The 19,223-nt window shown below is 41.9% G+C and overlaps 1 protein-coding gene across 2 annotated transcripts; it reads left to right on the top strand.

Moving 5' to 3' along the window:
• The first annotated feature begins 906 nt into the window (after positions 1 to 906).
• Positions 907 to 18,029, top strand: LOC139651563 (polycomb protein suz12-B-like). Of its 2 annotated transcripts, none has more exons than XM_071528526.1 (16): positions 907 to 1,610; positions 2,429 to 2,475; positions 2,616 to 2,680; positions 5,996 to 6,064; positions 7,000 to 7,049; positions 7,162 to 7,247; positions 7,759 to 8,029; positions 9,003 to 9,105; positions 9,277 to 9,382; positions 10,102 to 10,276; positions 12,452 to 12,540; positions 12,822 to 12,965; positions 13,470 to 13,627; positions 14,613 to 14,811; positions 16,098 to 16,171; positions 16,895 to 18,029. In XM_071528526.1, the coding sequence occupies exons 1-16, from the start codon at positions 1,427 to 1,429 to the stop codon at positions 17,337 to 17,339; spliced, it is 2,265 nt and encodes a 754-aa protein (XP_071384627.1). In that variant the 5' UTR covers positions 907 to 1,426; the 3' UTR covers positions 17,340 to 18,029. The 2 variants fall into 2 exon arrangements, with proteins under 2 accessions (XP_071384627.1, XP_071384625.1); XM_071528524.1 differs by having other exon boundaries at positions 16,098 to 16,177.
• Positions 18,030 to 19,223: the final 1,194 nt, after the last annotated feature.

Below are 19,223 nucleotides of genomic sequence, written 5' to 3'. Positions count from 1 at the left end.
AGCAAAGATCAATCACAAAAAAATCACCAGAAATTTATTTGGAAGTCTTATCTAAAAGAAAGAAACAAAGCACATCCAGGACCAACGTTCCCTTTAACGAATTAGTTTGGTGATTTATGTCTAATAATTCGTAATTCATCATCAAATGAATCACCAAATAATAATATCATGCTAGTCTTCAGTCATTGCACCACATTGTTCACAGAATTTTAGTCTATTTACTTGGCAAATGGTATTAGATGCAGATTTTGACATAGGCTACCCTTTTTAGTGAACCGACTCCCCTGGCCTGGGTTATCATCATAGACTGTAACATAAATATGTAAATATATATATATATATATATATATATATAATTATAATAGAATGCAATGTGCCCGTTATTTCCAAACCAGGGTTGTAAGGGTTAAAGCAGGCCCGCTGCAGGCGGCAAACTCTACCTGCACCTCCTGCCTCCGGTTCGGTGATGAGACCAGCCAATACTTCCACCAATGAGAACTCTCTCTTTAACAAACAAGCACTCTGATTGGGTAAGACTGCGCGAAGGCGGGCTCTTTCAACACAAATCAAATTGGAAGCTGCCGAATCTTTGTCAAGTTGTTGCAGTTAATACGAATAATACGGAACAAAGACGGATTCTACCTTCAAAATAAATACACTCGTTTGTCACTTAAAAGAGTGTACAGAGCGTTTTCGAATAATCAAATGTGTTTTAATTTACTACAGGTTCCTCCTTTTATTTAGTCTTTATATCCATGTCGGCTCTTTTTTCGTCGTATTCAAAAAACGTCAACATACGTATGGTCAATGGTAAAGTTTTATTTTGAAAATTGTGACCGGACGTCTTATTTGTTATTGTATGAAGCTTGACATTGGAAAGGTACCACTAACAAGCTGCTACCCGAACTTATCAGCAGGCGATAGATAATGTGAATTATTCTGGTAAAATTGCAGCAAAACCACTGAGAACATATGTCATTTATATTCTTCACGAGTCGTTGCCAGACATGAGTGGTTTTTTTTCGGTGAAGTCAAGTCAGAGTGCCGGACAATGCTAGCCAGTTAGCCCGGCCCGACACTTCCTTAGCTGGCTAAGGAAGTGTTAGCCAGCTAGCTAACAAGCCGCGGTTGCTTGCCGGAGGCTGTTCTCTCGTTTCGCGCATTTCCAGTCCGTTCAACAACCTCTCCTACTGTGAAACTAGAGCATAAAGGAAACGGAGACTGTGGCTATATACATGACAAATATGAACCATTGAAACCTGGATGAACCGCTTCTAAAATGAAGACTCAACGTGGTTTCCCCTAACTGGCTGGTTTTCTGCAAAACCCTGTTCTTTTGTTTTGACAAAGAAAGAGGACCTGACTTTTTACTCCTCATCTCGGGCACTGGTGGTGGGACAGTTTCCTTGGCTATTTTTTTTTGGAAATGGCTCCACATAAGCAGGCTTCTTCAGGTGGAAGTCAGGCTGGTACCGGCACAGTTGGTTTCGGTTCTGGAGGAAAAGCCAACGGTGGTTTATACCAGTCTTCTGCTGCGATGGCTGCAGCCAAGAAGCCCAACATGCAACTCATTCAAGCCGACCACGAGTTGTTCCTGCAGGCCTTCGAGAGTGAGTTACTGTCATCAAAGTTGTTCATTTAGGAATATCAGTGTTATATTTTAAGTTGACGTGAACCTGAAATGGCGAGATGAAGGGTTGCATAGTTACTGGAACAGATCATTTCACATCTGTAACTGATCTACTCTCCTCTGCAGTCGGATTATGATAAACGAGTCATATCCTTATCAATAAAATACTAAACATTTATATTTAAGCAATGGATAGTGTCCAAATACAACCAACTGATGACACGTGTTTCCACGCTGTCACACTTCTGAGTTAATCTTTGAATAGTTGACAGTCATGTTCGTTTTTGCAGCTCAATGTTGACTGGTTTTGTGAAAAAAAATTTCAACTAAATGGGAACTTAGACCACATAGAAAGCCTTTTGGACGCTGGCAGATAATGTGTATAGATTCATTATTTGAATCGATCTGTAGCTACTATTCAACCACGTGTTTGCCTGCCTTCCGAAAATGCTATGTTCAATTCTCTGAGTTTCTTGTTTTGATATGTGTTCCTTTTTTATATGTTTGAGTCCAGCAGAGACCCATCTAGCCAAAGTTTGTATGTGGGTTGATGATTAATCACATTGTCATTTCTTATTATATGACTCAACAATTTAAAGCATATGTAGAAAGCAACTTTGCTGTTACAGTATGTCTTTGTGTGCGACCGACCGTACAAACCTATTGATGCAAGTGGAAGGAAATATTGACTGTTTGTCTTAAAAAAACACAAGTAGGATCTTGGAGTTAAAGAGTCAATTCCACATGTAAAGCAATGTGCTGAATCTGCTGATGATGTAACTTCATGTCCGTTTACAGAACCAACACAAATCTACAGGTTCCTCCGCACCAGGAACTTGATAGCTGTGAGTGTTGCCTTTCCTTGAGTAGTCACATGGTATCTTAACCATTTCATATAAGAGGAAACATTTCTGTACCTCTCGGTGAGTTACAGCAGAATTGTAACATGCTTTTTTTTTTTTTGTGTCTCCCTGTTACTTTTCAGCCTATATTCTTGCACAGGACGCTCACCTACATGTCCCACAGAAACTCAAGGAATAACGCCAAAAGGTAAAAGCTCAGTGAGGCTATTGACTATTGATATTTGAAAACAAGATTTGATCAGTGTGCCCATGATGTTTTTTACAGCGTTTTTTCAGATTGTTGTGATGTAGGAAAGCAAATCCGCTCACTTAAGTAAGGCTAGTGTTTTCAAAAACCCTTTCGGCCAAGCAGATGTATCATGTCTTGTGTCATGGGAATACGTGGCGTCTTGATTCATGCGTCGCCTTCTTGACATGCTACAGCGGTTGTGATAATTACAAGTCAAGAGTGAGACTTGGCATTATATGGTTTGTCTCCTTGCTTTTGCTTTGTGTCCAAAATATAAATGAAAAAGCTCAAGAATGCATGTTTTTTTTTTTTCTCCACAACTTTCTTCCTTAGGCGTGGTGCATAACTTAGAATGATAAAAATAAGACGAGCCCTGTCGGATGGCGGCAGCGGAACACGGATCAGCTCAAGTAGTTTTGTAAAGCTTTAGAAAACAGGTCAAGTGTTATCTTCAGTGGAAGCTAACCGACACGCTGCCCGCTGTAGGTGGGGGCCGGCTGGATCAGTTAAAGCTGTGATAGGAGACGTTTCAGTTAGGCTGCTTTGCATACAGAGGCTGCAGAGACAGTGATCCCTCTGATACACAAGCTGCTGCTTGTGTCTCTGTGTGTGTGTGTTCAAACGGCGTGGTGAGAGATGACTTCAGGGCCGGGTCTGGTCGTGTCACATGGATGTTATGTTGAAACTAAAAGCTGGGGGTTGTGTGTTTTAGGGCTGCAACTAACGATTATTTTCATTGTCGATTAATCGATTAGTTGTTTGGTCTATAAAATGTCAGAAAATGGTGAAAAATGTGGATCAGTGTTTCCCAAAGCCCAAGATGACGTCCTCAAATGTCTTGTTTTGTCCACAACCCAAAGATATTCAGTTTACTGTCATAGAGGAGGAAAGAAACCAGAAAATATTCACATTTAAGACGCTGGAATCAGAGAATTTTGACTTATTTGTCTTAAAACATTACTCAAACCGATTAATCGATTATCAAAATAGTTGGTGATTAATTTAATAGTTGACAACTAATCGATTAATCGTTGCAGCTCTAGTGTGTTTTAGCCCGTGTTACAAGGTTGACCTGCACAGTTATGGCTAAAATGATCATTTTGTTAAATATTCTCAGCACTGTTATCAATCAGGCTCATTGTTCTTGGCCATTCTTGGGAACACCGTTATTTTATTTCACTTTCTGCATTCACTATTTGCAACACATTCCCTGAGTCCCTCTGCTGAAGTATCAACATCTCATAGCAGCCGCTAGAAACTCTTTAAATCAACATTTCTGTGGTCCTTATTTGGACATTCACCTATCAGACCTGTGCTTTACCTCGGGGTTCTTACTGTGATTTCTCTATACTTGGGTAGGAAAAGCTTTTTTTGTGTGTAGTGTCCTTGCTCTTTAACGTAGCGCTGGACTGAAAAATGGCAGCAAATCATCCAGTCAGTGTGTGTTATGCCTGATCTGAAGCTGAAGCGCCGGGCGACTTAGCTGCACAGCCAGCGCTGCTCAGCTCAGTTTCACTTTCCGCTCCGCTCATGCATGCTTTAGTCACATGAAACTCTGGTTGTGGGCTGAGATGAATAAGCTGCACACGGGGCGTCGAGCCGCTCCGCTTTGTTCACACAGCTTATTGTGAATGAATGGCTGAGGAACGTAAAGGAGAGCGCTTGATTTTGACACAGTGGGGTTTTTCCAAGTGAAATGAAACGTTAATATTGTTGACTTGTTTGATGGGAAACTAAAATCGAGCCCGTGTGGTGTTTATTACAAGGCCTCCCAGCATTCCACACTAAAGTATTAATGTGTTGTTTATGAAACCGGACAGTTTTTCATTCTCTCTTTAAAGCCCTGTGACCTAAATCGTCTCATCTGAACAACACACCGCGTCTTTCTTGTGTTGTCTCTCTTTTTTGTAAATGGGTCTATAGTAGGGCTGGGTGATATAACTGAATAATCAATATCACAATAATCATCAAGGATTCTTTTCGATATCTATTGCGATTATTTGACAGAATATTGCAATTGTGATTTAAACTGTGGTTCCTATCATCACAGGTTTTTCTTGTCATCAGTTTTGTAGAACTTTAAAATTGTTTAAAGAAAAGTGATTTTGTTAAAGGTGTGCAGGATTTACTGATGAAAGGTTTTCACCAATATTGTACCTGATTCATGGACCACAGATTACCTGAAGCTCTAAAACTCCTTGTTCAGAAATCCATTTTGGACGCTCCTCTCTCCTAAGAAATGAATTGCAGCTTCTGTGATTTGGAAATTGCTGAAGTTTATATTGTGATTTTGCTTTGTTTTTTTAATAATTGTTCAGCTCTAAACTAAACTGTGATGTCAGACAAAACTCATAACAAATAATATTCCTTAATGTTTCATACCTCATTTTGTCGACTATTGCTCCCTTATCATCAATTTAGACAACAAAACTGTGTGTCACGATATCGCAATATGGTTCCACTGACATACGATAAATGATAATATTGGTTTATTGCCCAGCCCCAGTCTATAACTTATTCTACATCTGCTAGGTATCTATCCTCCAGGTGTGTTACGGTTACAGTGTAGTGTTACAGTGCATGTGGTGGTTTTCTAGCTTGTCTTGCGCACACTGTCATGACTCGCACAACAGACTTTACTCCTGGAAAACCTCAGTTACAACACAGTTGACCCGTTGGGGGGGGGGGAAAGTTAACCATCAAAAGCATATTTTCAGATGATGGATTTTTTAGGTCAGTGGGTCGAAGCTATTCATAATGAGTCCAGTTGAAAAGGAGGTGGTTTGAGTTTGGCTTTGACTTTCTCTAGATGGAAAACTTTCTCCCTTGTGTGGTGATCTGTTAGTCTGCCAGTAGGTCAGAGTTGGGTGTTGGCCTGCAAGTAACGATTATTTTCAATATCAATTAATCTATCAATTATTTTGTTGATTAATCGATTAAGTATTTAGTCTATAAACTGTTAAAACTGATAACAAATGGCCATCACAAGTTACCAGAGCACAAAGTGATTCTTAAAATTGTTTACTTAGTCTGACCAGCAGCCAAAAAAACACCAAAGTATTCATTTAATAATGATATGACACAGAGAAAAGCAGCAAATCTCAGCATTTGTGAAGCCTGTAACCAGCAAATGTTTGGTATTATTGTCGATCAACTTTATTGATTAATCAGCTACTGGTTTTAACACTAGTTGGGTGGTTGTGTTCAGTGTGTGATCGCTTACCCAGCTCTGTGTGTGTGTGTGTGTGTGTGTGTGTGTGTGTGTGTCTGCAGGAAAAGCTCCAAGGTGGACGATCTGCTGTTCAAAGTGGAAAAGATGAGGGGCGAGCAGGAGACACACTGGTAAACACTCCGTCTGACTGGACAGATGAAACCTGGGGATACATTACACACCGTCACACTTTCTGTCCTAACACTAAAAATGCTCTTGTTTATGTCTTTCATTAGTGTCTCTAATAAATGATTAAGTAGTCATATAAACCGACACTCTAATGACTAGGGTCAGACTGATGTATTGGTTTGCTGATATATTGGGCAGATACTGGCGTTTTATAAAAAAAAATATATGGTCCAGTTGTCCACCTCTGATATGATGCAGGTTGTTTGATTATATACCTATTGTAGAATAATAATAATAAATTTGATTTAAGAGCAGCTTTCTCAAACTCAAGGACAATTTACATGAAAAACTGCATTTAAAAACTGCAAAAATTAAAAAGGATAATTGAATTGATCGATACTACACTGGTTGTCTATGGGAAGCACTAAACCTTAATTCATTCTAATGTGACGTTTTGATTGGGTTCCACACAAGTATGCAGTTTTATTATTGTTATTGTTATTCCCATTGTTATATGGGTTTCAGTAGAGAGTTGTAGTGTCCCATGATGGTCTAAATGCTTCAGAAGCTTTTCCACCCAGACCAGAATAAAATTCTGGAAGGAAACAGAATTCTCTGAATTTTATGGATTTTTTTTTTTATGTGAAAATGGTTAAATTTAAAGCACAAAATATCGGCTATTGGCAGATTCAGCCCAAAAAGTATCCGTATCAACCTGCAAAAACCCATATCAGTTACCCTGGCTATATAATTACCAAGTAGGACCCCCAAATTTATAGTTTTATAGATTTCTTACATCTAAACTGGTGATTGAAACCCTGGCAGTGATTTTGTTCACATGGTGAGAAACCGACCCTGCAGTTGTAACATGCAAATATCACATTACCTATTGAGATTTAAAGGAGAAGTACCAATGCTCCTCTTTTTTCCCCCACAGCTTGGCCTCTCATCTTCAGCTCACCTTCACCGGCTTCTTTCATAAAGTTGGTAAGTTTGTTCAGCGTCGGTTCAAAATTGTTTTGTTTCTTTCCATTGACTTCCTCGTGACTTAACGGAGGTCTGACTCCTTGTGTCCTGCTTTGTGTCGTTTCCTTCCCAGGGAAGCCGATTCAAGACTGTGAGAACGAGCAGAACTCTGTGTCTCTGGAGGTGCTGCTGGTCAAAGTCTGCCACAAGAAGAGGAAGGTGTGTGATGATGATGATGATGATGATAATTTAGAATACCAAGTAGTATAGCTCTGTTGTCATGTGAAAATCTTCCATTTTGTTGATTTGCATGTTTTACAGCTGCACTAGGCGTTTCAATTAGTGGGGATGGGACGCTCGTCTCTATTCCAACCACAATCTGTGATTAGATAAGACATTCACCCGTCTTATTCATGGATAAGACGGGTGTATTTTTACATGAAAATCTTCCTTAGTGCAGCTGTAACTTCATTCACTTCAGGATTACATGGTTCTCTATGATTTGGGCTGATGACACTGTTTCAAAATCCATTGGTTAAACTCAAATATTTGGTCGTCAAGCTGAAAACAAGACTGTTTCTCTTAGTTCTTGAAAAGTTGACGTTTTTGGACATACATGGTTTTCACCTGACAGCAATGACATCATTAATACATTTGCTCCTTTCACAAAACAAGTATAATCAGCTGAGGACAAAAGCAAGTGTGACCAAATCCCCGTTCTGCCCTGCAGGATGTGAGCTGCCCGGTGAAGCAGGTTCCTACGGGGAAGAAGCAGGTTCCTCTGAACCCGGACACCAGCGCCGGAGGCCCGGCCAAGCTGGGATCCTTCCCCTCCTTACTGGTTCCCAGCAGCGAGTTTGAGCCCAGCAACTCTCACATGGTGAAGTCCTACTCGCTCCTCTTCAGAGTGTCGAGGCCCGGCAGCGGCTGCTCCTCCGGCCCCGGACTGCCCCGGACTCAGATCAACGGCCTGGCCAACGGAGAGACGCACCACAGCAGAGGTGAGTTGCTAAAACAAAGCCCATTACTGACTTCAATCCAGCTGGGCACTTTTCGAAGGGTAATGTTTGTTTTTAATATGGAATACTCTCCTGAATCTGGTCACCACTTTGACATTAGGGGCCTTGTCATCACCAGGCACCAGTCAGGTTTTTTGCAATTTCAGTAGCTTGCTTTTTACCTTTTTTAGATGTCAGGCTTTACACAGATTTCGGTTTGGTTTTTAGTTGCTCTTTGAATCATTTTTTCATATTTCTTCAAGTGTTTGTCTCCATCTTGGTGCTAAGCAGTCAATGCTGTGGGGGTTTTTATTTTGTCTCCATCTTTGGTGCTAAGCGCTAATTTCTGTGGTGTTTCTGCACTGCACTTCCCAGAGATCACCTGTCAATCAAACTGTGTGTCCAGTACTGTGACGTCTTTTTCCTTGGATTTTCTGTTGATGCAGTTTGAGTTTCTTTGTCTGTTCAGCCATGGTAGCTCCCGCTGCTCATGCTAACTACCCAGTTCTTCTTCTTCTCTGTAAAACTCATCACTTCCTGTGCGGCAGAGGATTTTTCCCAGGAAAGAGCGACCAGACACCGGCTGTTTAGAACAGACAGTGGAAAAGCTTTCATCACTGTTGTGTTTTGCAATCAGTGATAAAGAGAAGCAAAGTGGAAGGACATTTATCTGAAAATGTCACAGATATTGAATCCCTGCCTGTTAGTCTGTTTAATGTATTTTGATGCACATCTTTTAATCTTGTAGTGAATCTTTTGGTGTCTGAAGGAATTCCCCACAATATGGAGGAGTCATATTTCACTATTCAGGAGGCACAATGCATTCTGCACTACCATGCACAGGTTGTTGGGTTGATGGATTTTATTTGCATAAAACGAATCAGCCAGAGCACAGATAACTGGGAACAGCAGAGCGGTAACGGGGTGGTACAGATCAGCCTGAGGGAAGGAGTACATTTCACTGTGTCTGTTTCAGACGTTACAGAGGAAGTGGCAAACAGGAAGAGGAGGAGCTCCTCGCTCAGAGAGGAGGGAGAAACCACGTTTGTGGCCCAGATGACTGTCTTTGATAAAAACAGGTAAAACACACACACACACACACACACACATGCAAACACGGTTTGACATTACCTGGCTTTGATGTACACAGACATCCACCCTCTCACACACAAGAAAAGTTATTTTTATTATTATCTCATTATCTCTGTGTAGCAGAAAAAACTGATGAATTGTTGTGTGCCTGTGTGCAGACGACTGCAGCTGTTAGATGGGGAGTATGAAGTCTCCATGCAGGAGATGGAGGAGTGTCCAGTCAACAAGAAGAGAGCAACATGGGAGACCATTCTGGATGGAAAGGTTTGTGTGTGTGTGTGTGTGTGTGAGTGAGAGAGAGAGAGAGAGAGAGATGCTCATTATCTTGCACTTATTGGCAGAGAAATGTGTGAAGAACCAAGGAACGACTTGAAGGAAGTTTAATTTAGTGATAAAGTGCTAGATCAAATGTGTAATTCACTGGGTCACAGTTATCAAGTGAGCATTAGGCGGCCACACTGATCCGTTGTGTGTCTTGTTTATTTAAATTCATTTTCAATGAGAGCTGTCTGCTGTCCGGACAGGACTGATGACTCGTCCGTTCTGACAGACAGAAAGTTCACCTCAGTTGAACTTTTTCTGAATGGATGGATTCACCATCCGTTCAGCCAATCAGAGGCGCTCCTGCATTTGCTTTGGAAAAAGATAGCAGTGAACACAGAGACAACGGTACAACCAAAACAAAGATAAAACGGAGAAATCCTGCTATAACATTGGGATGATTTGGGGTTTTCCAGGTCAGTTTCTTATGTAATTTATACTGTAGAGTCTGTTTCTTCTCTTTTCTATGAAGTAGCTCCGTTCTGAGCAAAGCTTCCTGTTCTTCTGCCTCTCCACCATGTTGACGTTCCAAAACAAACCGATGGTCACAAATCTATCTATCAATAATTCTGTCCGTTTTCTGGTGGATCAGTGTGGCCGCCGCCTCAGGAGAGCAAGCTAGCATAGTGAAACCATCTCCTCCCTCACTTCCTTCTCTGCAGCGCCTGCCTCCGTTTGAGAGTTTCTCCCAGGGTCCCACCCTGCAGTTCACCCTGCGCTGGACGGGTGACAGCCCAGATCGCTCCACAGCACCCGTGGCCAAACCTCTGGCCACCCGCAACTCTGACACCAACCAGGACACCAGACCCAGCACCCTCAGAGCCACACACACACTGGGTGAGCAAGAGACAAATTTATTCACAAAGTAGCAGAAGCACCTTTTTTTATGTGTTGTTCTGCTGGAGGGAAATCCAAATATCTTCCAAACCTTTGCTTGGAGGAGGAGTTAGGAGGAGCTGTAATCTCCTCGGCAGGCTGAGTGTTTTCTGACATGATGCTGCTGTGTGCTGAAAACAAACTAGCAGGCTGGTAGAAGAGATTTTGAGATTTTTGTGTGAGAGACGGAGAATGAGAGTCTGTGGAGGCAAGGCATGGGGAGCCAGTGATGCGTTCAGTTCAGTTGGCTGTAAAAAAAAAAAAATAAATACCAAGTTTTTGATGCACTCAAAGGGCAGGTTGGGGTTTGAATTTGACTGAAATTTGAATATTGAAATTCGTTCTGACAACCTTAGTCAGGTGTGTTTAGGCTGCCTTCTGTCAGGGTTCCTACGCAGGTCTGGAAAAGTATTAAAAATGAATTTGATCATTTCCAGGTCTTGAATAGTTGAATAGTTGAATATCTGGAAAAGTATGGAAAATGTTGTGGTTCAGGTCCAATACACACATAATTCTAGCTTTTATGTTGTTGTAGAGCCACTTTGAGTCCACAGTTTTTGTTGATGTGAAGAATAATGTTCAGATAGAGGGACGCTCTTATTACCCAGCCGCTGTCAGCATGCATTATATCAAATACCCACCAAAATCAAATCCAGTCAAGAACATAGGGTCTGGGAAAAATATGGAATTTTAAAATGGAAACCGTGTAGGAACCCTGCCAATCATCTCACATATTCTGATATTTGTTGCTGTGAAGAACAATCTTTATCTATACAGTGATATGACCTAGTTAGCAGGGGCAAGATGTCTATCTGCGTAAATCATATTGAACACCAGACAAAATCTTCAAAACAAATCAAGGTCTGGAGAAAGTATGGAATTTTTTTTAATTGAAAATGTGTAGGAACCCTGTTCTGTGCGGGTTCTAAATACATTTTAAACCAACTTGAGCTTAAGTTTTGTCCTGGTGTGTGCTTCCCCATTTTGTGTGTCCTGCACTTGGCTACATTTAAAAGATCAAGCTAATTTAAATCTGCAGTCGAAATGGGAATTTCCACTGGCAATGGATTCAGTCCGTTGCCACTCCCCTATCTGTTTGTCCAACCGCTTACAATCTCTTATGAACAAGAGGGACGACTCCTTAGATTGCATTTTGGGTGACGATGACTTCCAGTAGAGAAAATACATTTTATTGAGTGACATCACTAACCCTTTTTCGAAATTAGGGATGGGCATGAATACTCGAGTACTCGATTTGGACGTCAGTATTCGTTCAACGGTTCAACGTATAGAGTACTCGCCTTTTTTTTTTTGCTTTGTAAAAAAAACATATATGTATATAATAAATATAAACCTAATAGGCTAATTGAAGCCTGGTTGTTCAATAAATGAATTTTAAATTGCACTTGTTTTCCGTTGTTGGCCAATTTACTTAAATGTGAAAGCATTAGATAGTAATAGATATTCTTACAGGCCTATAGCCTACCAAATTAACTGTTTAGCGTTAGCCAAACTTTGGTTCCGCTTGTGTGTTTCCAGGCGGACACGGAGCCCTACCCGCATTTTTGCTTGGGTGTTAATTTCGGACCATATTCTTACGTTAGATTTTGTTTTTTTGTGAGTGCTCGAGTACTCTATAATAATTTAATGCGAATACTCGAATACTGAAATTACTTAAAATGCCCATCCCTATTTCAAATCCTAACTGCTACTGACATCACCTATTATTACCTCCGCCAAGGAGGTTATGTTTTCAGTGCCGTTCGTTTGTTTGTTTGTTTGTTTGTCTGTTAGCAGGATTACAGAAAAACTACTGGCCAGATTTTCATGAAACTTGGTGGAAGGGTGTAGCATGGCCCAAGGAAGAACCCATTAAATTTTGGAGCGGATCCGGATCCGACTCACGAACAAGGAATAATAGCACGAACCTTGGCGGAGGTCTGCGCTCTGAGTGCCCTTCTAGTTTTTTATCTTTCCGTTGGCTATTTAAAGCTGTCTAAGGCTGATCTGAAGTGGTAGGGGGGGAGATCCAGTAGGTGTTGATATAACATAATCCATTTCATTAAAAGTGAGTAATACGGCTTCATCAAGAGTAATATGGTTCCTGTCTGGCTGTCTCCTCTTTCCACGCTGCAGCTGTGAAAGAGTCGATCAACACCGACGTCCAAACCAGAAGAGAGCACATCCTGGCCGAGCCTCGGCAGAAACTACGCATCTTCTACCAGGTCAGAGTCTCACCTGCTGCCTGTCCAGGCCTCATAACGAGGTCAGGTGTTTACATTACCTTTACCTACGTGAGTTCATATTTGATCTTGCAGTTTTTTATCACTATAACGGTGAGCAAAGATCAAGGAAAAATCACCAGAAATCTATTTGGTCTAATCTAATCTAAAACCAGTCAAGTTGTTTTCCTTGTTTGTTTCCTCCTTTTAACACCACTCTTTTTCTCTCTCTCACACACACATACCCTCTCTCTCTCTCTCTTTTTCTTCCCTTGCCTTTCCAGTTTCAGTATAACAACAACACCCGGCAGCAGACGGAGGCCAGAGACGACCTGCACTGTCCCTGGTGTACGCTCAACTGTAGGAAGCTCTACAGTCTGGTCAAACACCTCAAACTGTCCCACTCCCGCTTCATCTTCAACTACGTGGTGAGATCATGGACACATTGGCTTTTAGTGTGCAAAGGGGGTGGAAAGAGCAGAGGTGGAAAGAGTACTAAACCATCCTACTCAAGTACTAAACCATCCTACTCAAGTACTAAACCATCCTACTCAAGTACTAAACTATCCTACTCAAGTAGAAGTACTGTTGCCTTGCTGAAAGGTTACTTAAGTAGAAGTAAAAGTACTGGTGTAACTATCTACTGAAGTAGAAAGTAGTTCATATAAAATGTACTCTGAGTCTTTTCTTTATCAACATACTAAGACGTGTTTTCAGAAATGTAAATCTAGACATGACATTCACTGACTGACCTTTACCTTGTTGGCACTGAGAGTTGTAGAGAAAGAGAGGAAGGAAACGGAACATAAATGACCAACATTAGGTTTAGGAATCCACCACATTTGTCTACTTAGAAGATTATGCCGACGTTAGTTTGATCTTGTTCTCCACCTTCCTCTCTCCTCTTCTTCTTCTTCTTCTTCTTCCCCCAGCCCCACCCTAAAGGAGCGAAGATAGAAGTGTCCATAAATGAGTGTTACGATGGTTCGTATGTGGGAAACCCGCAGGACATCCACAGCCAGCCGGGCTTCGCCTTCAGCAGGAACGGCCCGGTCAAGAGGACCGCCGTCACACACATCCTCGTCTGCAGGTAACGCATATATTATGACTCAAACATTTTCTCATTAATTGTGTTATTTTATTTTTTCGACAGCCTTTTTTGAATACTTGTTTTAAATCAATGGTGCCAGTGACCGTCCACACTGAGGTTTGACCAATATGGGTTTTTGAGGGCCAATACTGTTAGTTTTGGATTTAAGCCGCCAATAGCTGATATTCATTGTCTTTAAATTTGACTATTTTCATCAATCAATTGATCATTTATTTGTGTAGCACATTACATACAAAGATTCGGCGCAATGTGCTTCACATATTAAATATATTAAACAAAAGATTACTAGACAAAAAAAACCACATAATGGATAAAATAGGCAAAAATAAAAAGATATAGAAGTTAAGATAAGAACCAAGGAGAATGAAAGAAATGAAATCCTAGTTAAAAGCAATTTTAAGTTGTCTTTTAAAAGTACTTAGTGTTTCAATAGTGTGTATATAATCATTTCAATAATTCTTAGCGATTCAGTGTTTCCCCCAGGATTTTATTCTTATGAGGGTGGAAAATCCTCTGAAACAGAAATTAGAGCATCATGGACACTAAAACCAAGGATGATAATAATAATAATAAACATACTTGCAATAATAATAAACATAATTACAACATACATACTTGTGTGGAATCTGATCAAAATGTCACATTAGAACCAATTCAAGTTCAGGGCTTCCCATAGACAACTAGTGTAGCATTGATCAATTCTGCAATAAATATGTGTCTCGTCTTTATGTTAGCAGCTTTGCTTTTACACGCCGACTCAGACTCTGTGATTAGTTCAACATTTTTCATGTGGGGAGAGACAGGAAAAGAGGGGAAGAAAAGGGCAAATGTTGCTTAAGCCATAATCAAGCTCCCAAAGCCTGCGAGTACACGGTGTGCGGAACAGTCCGGTGACCCACAGAGCGCCGTGATTAATGAACAGTCCTACTCTCTCCTTCCTCCTCCCCACCATCGCTCCGTCCAGGCCCAAGAGGACGAAACCCAGCCTGTCGGAGTTCCTGGAGCCGGAGGACGCCGACCAGGAGCAGCCGAGGACGTACATCAGCGGCCACAACCGCCTCTACTTCCACAGTGACAGCTGCGTCCCGCTCCGGCCGCAGGAGATGGAGGTGGACAGCGAGGACGAGAGAGACCCCGACTGGCTCCGGGAGAAGACCGCCATGGTGAGCGGCAGCCTAGCGCACATAATAACCTGGGAGAACCTGTAACACCGACAGCCGATGGGACAAATTAAGGCTTTGTTCACACTATGTCGCTGTTTTTGGGGGTTGAAAAAGCGCTGCCTCAGCTGCATTTGTTGCTGATAAATAAGTGGGTCGCACAATGCAGTTTGTTTCTGTCGTAGCTGGGCAGCATTTAGTGTTACAACTCTTTGACACTTAGCAGAAACTCCCACAACACAACCGCTAAGCTCCATACTGACTTTATTAGGGCTGCAACTAACGATTATTTTCATTGTCGATTAATCTGTTGATTATTTTCTCGATTAATCGTTTAGTTGTTTGGTCTATAAAATGTCAGAAAATGGTGAAAAATGTGGATCAGTGTTTCCCAAAGCCCAAGATGACGTCCTCAAATGTTTTGTTTTGTCCACAACCCAAAGATATTCAGTTTACTGTCATAGAGGAGTAAAGAAACCAGAAAATATTCACATTTAAGAAGCTGGAATCAGAGAGTTTTTACTTATTTTTCTTAAAAAATTACTCAAACTAGGGCTGGGCGATATGGACCAAAAATCATATCTCGGTATTTTTAGGCTGAATGGCGATACACGATATATATCTCGGTATTTTCTACGAAGTGGGCTAAATGTTCAGTTGTAAGTTGCTGGAATCAGATAATTTTGACTTATATTTCTTAAAAAATTACTCAAACCGATTAGTCGATTATCAAAATAGTTGGCGATTAATTTAATAGTTGACAACTAATTGATTAATCGTTGCAGCTCTAGACTTTATATAAACAGAGAAACCTCTACTTTTCCATCACTACATCCTTCATTTTCATTCTAGTTGTTGTTGTAAACTATCGGCTGCCAACGTACCTCTTCACTGTGAAAAAAGCGCTGTCCATGTCACACGAGTAGTTAGTTTTCTCGACTCCACTCTAAAAAAGACACTAAAAAGACACCAGGCAGGCACAACACTTCCTCCATCCACCTTGCAGCTGCTCCCCATTTGACTTTAATGTAAAAAGAGCGCCGGTATTTTGAAAAAAGCAGAATTGCATGAATATGACTTAAGGCGGGTTCTTTCAGACGCACTGAAAAACCACCGACTGATAACGACCATCCAGCTGATGAGATTTTGGAGCAATCGTGCAGCCACAAGCACACGGTTCATCTCGAGCTGAAAAAAGCCGTCTCTGTGTTTGCACTTTTGTTCAGGTTCTTGTGTTTTTTTTTCTCTGTATTGACAATCGGATCCCGACTGCTCTTTTCTCCCTGCAGCAAATCGAGGACTTCACCGACGTCAACGAGGGGGAAAAGGAGATCATGAAGCTGTGGAACCTGCATGTCATGAAGTACGGGTGTGTATGGAGCTCACATTTCACCGCTTTCCACTGCGGTAGGGTCAGGGGGCGGGTGGACGAATACATTGGAGATCGGTGATGGCCGATTGACAGGAGTGTGTGTACACTATTGCCCAACCCTGCACTGTAGCAATCTGCAGCAATTTTAAGCATTGCCCAACTCCTTTGCTTCTTAACTTTTCTGTTGAGACTTGGCCTGGAATCGTTTTTTTTTTGTTCTTCTCATAAATTTAATTCCAATGTGAATATCTAAAAAGCTATAGAAAAGTCTCCATTACAAGTTTGGTTTCAAAAGACTAGCTGCTGTCCTTCAGTTTTCAGTCTTGCTCTTACTGTCTTTTACCATCTCTATTGCTGTCACTCAGAGCTGAAGGGAATAAGTTTGCCGTTCTTTGGGGGTTGCTGAAAGGCATTCTGGGAAATGTAGGAAATCAGTAACTGAGGCAGGTTGACGAGGCAGGTTGAGGGAAAGTGGGTACAACAAAAAAAGTAAATTCCAACACTAGATTACAAAATAACTCCTGGAATGCGTTGAACATCTCAGATTCAGATCTAACAGTGTAACGGGGGATTTTGGGATCCAAGAGTGGATTTTTCCTTGAAGCTACAATCTTGGTTACTAGACTTGGTTAATTTAACTTGAGTAGTCGGCATATCTCTGCTTTCATACATGAATCCAAACCCCTATCAGTGACACGTCTGTCCTCCTCCCAGCTTCATAGCAGACAACCAGATGAACCAGGCCTGCCTGCAGTTCGTCGAGCACCGCGGCGCCCACATCGTCCAGCGCCGCCTCTGCCGCAACTTCCTGCTGCACCTGGTCAGCATGCACGACTTCAACCTGGTCAGCACGCTCACCATCGACCAGGCCATGGCCCGGCTCCGCCTCCTGCAGAGCCAGGCGCCGGCCGCTCGGAGAGAGGAGGAGGAGGAGGAGGACGACGAGGAGGAAGACGAAGAGGAGGACTGGGAAACGGCGGTAGAGTCCCAGCCAGAGCCGGATCCCGATCCCGACCCCGATCCGGCTGAGTACAACCCCGGCGGCGGTGAGAGTAGCAGTGGCTGCCTGGAGAACGGCGGTCAGCGAAAGGAGGAGGAGGAGGAGGAGGGCGGAGCCGGAGTGAAGACTGACAGGCTTTACAAGCAGCAGAAACTCTGAGGCTCCGGCTCTGAACGGACTATCGTGTGGCGGTGCAGAAGGCGGTTTGGCCTCGGTCAAACCACAGAGTTGCAAAGTTCCCCAACAAGTTTGGCAAAAGGAGGCTACAGGTCAGAACCAACATGGATGTGTGTGTGTGTGTGTGTGTGTGTGTGTGTGTGTGTGTGTGTGTGTGTGTGTGTGTGTGTGTATATGTGTGAACGTGCCAGACAAACACACACAGGTTATTGCAGGGATTATGTGTTCAAGGGTTTCAACTTTCAAGGGTTACTTACTTTATAATGTCGGTGAAAAAGGGTCATAACTGCATTGCGTCTGATAATGAAATCAAATGTCACTTCAATAGAAACTCCTATGAATGAATGAATGAATGAATGAATGAACTTTTTTTTTTTATTGGTATACTGGAACACTTGTGGAAGGTGTTTTGTTTTTCTGTTTGACATCGTATTTACAGCAAAGAATCTTCAGAGGCGTAGATTATTTCAGAAGTAGGGCAAATGAGGCGTTCAGGAAACTTTGGAAGATGCGATTAATTAGTTTTTTTTTTTTTTCACCTTTTCTACTCCACGGCGTGCATCACCACAGCCCCTGTAGACTGAACCCAGAGTTTCACTGACCGGCCCTCAGAAACAGGGCGGGGCTGTGTTGGCCACGCCCCCTTTCCCCCTGTCCAACCCCCCCCCCCCCCCCCCCCCCCCGACACCGTCCGTCCCGGGTTGTGGGGCGTCTCCTGCGTCTTCCTAAACCACCAGATGCCCTTCCAAACACTCTTTTTCTACCATGTTTTTTTTTCCACCAAAGGTTTGCAGTTGTTCCTGATGTGACTGATTCTCAGTTCAGTTTCTACTGGTGCTAGATCTGTTTTTGTTTTTTTTTTATTCCTCAGCAAACACTGAACAGTCGGTAAATGCTGCTCTGACCTCAGCTACCTGGTTACACTGTGTATGACCTCAGCGTTGCAGTCTGCCGCCAGCGCTCGGACACGCTAAGATGCATCATTACGTTTTTTTTTTGTTTTTTTTTTAAATGGACACGTTTTCCCCTGAATGCTTATCATGCAGCTCTGCTCCTCTGAGCCCAGGATGACAAAATGTAGGCAAAACGTATGACGGTGTAAATCAACTGCAGCTGAACAAGTTACAGTGATGCTGGACTTTGGTAGTATCTTGGGTTGTGTAGCTTCCTCCATGATAAAACCCCCAAAATCAGTGATTGTCTGTTGTAGATTGGAGAATTGTGTTTTTTTTCTCTTTCCATTTACTGCCATTGTTTGGTGAAACAGTCTGAAAATCACACTTCTAGCACATAAACGAGCGCAAACAAATCAGATTCTGACAATATATTAAAAAAAAAACTAGTCATTCTGCTCATTTTTTTGAAGTGAATCGTTTTCTTTATGTTTATTAAACCTTTAAGTTTGAACAAATTTAACACAGAAATCGGGTCGGAAACTGAAAGGTTTAATAAACATAAAGAAAGAGATTCATAGCAATTCAGCAGCATGTCTAGTTTTATATATATTGTCAGAATCTGCTTCGTTTATGTGCTAGAAGTGTGATTTTCAGACTAACACAAAAAAAACACACAATTCTCCAGTCTCCTCTACCAGAGCAACAGATCACAGAATCACTGATTTGAGGGTTTTATCACGGAGGAAGATACGCAACCCAAGATAATAAGTTCAACATCAGTTTAACATTTATTTTGTGGTATCATTTCTTTAATGTCTCTGCTTTCCTTTTCCCTCCCATTGCTGCACCTATGACTTTGTACATATGACAATGTGAAATGGATGATGAATATGTTTTTGGGAACTCGTTCCTGTATAATATGGTGGGGTGGTTTTAGAAGCTGGGAGCCAGCTGGGAGGTTTTGTAGTTT

This window comes from Centroberyx affinis, unplaced genomic scaffold (assembly GCF_046629955.1).
Source record: "Centroberyx affinis isolate AG114_WGS23_722 - 3 ecotype Tasmania unplaced genomic scaffold, CSIRO-AGI_Caff_v1 ptg001684l_1, whole genome shotgun sequence".
In the NCBI taxonomy this organism is placed as follows: Eukaryota; Metazoa; Chordata; class Actinopteri; order Beryciformes; family Berycidae; genus Centroberyx; species Centroberyx affinis.
The sequence above is the reverse complement of the archived record's forward strand: the minus strand, read 5'-3'. Positions and strand labels throughout refer to the sequence as shown.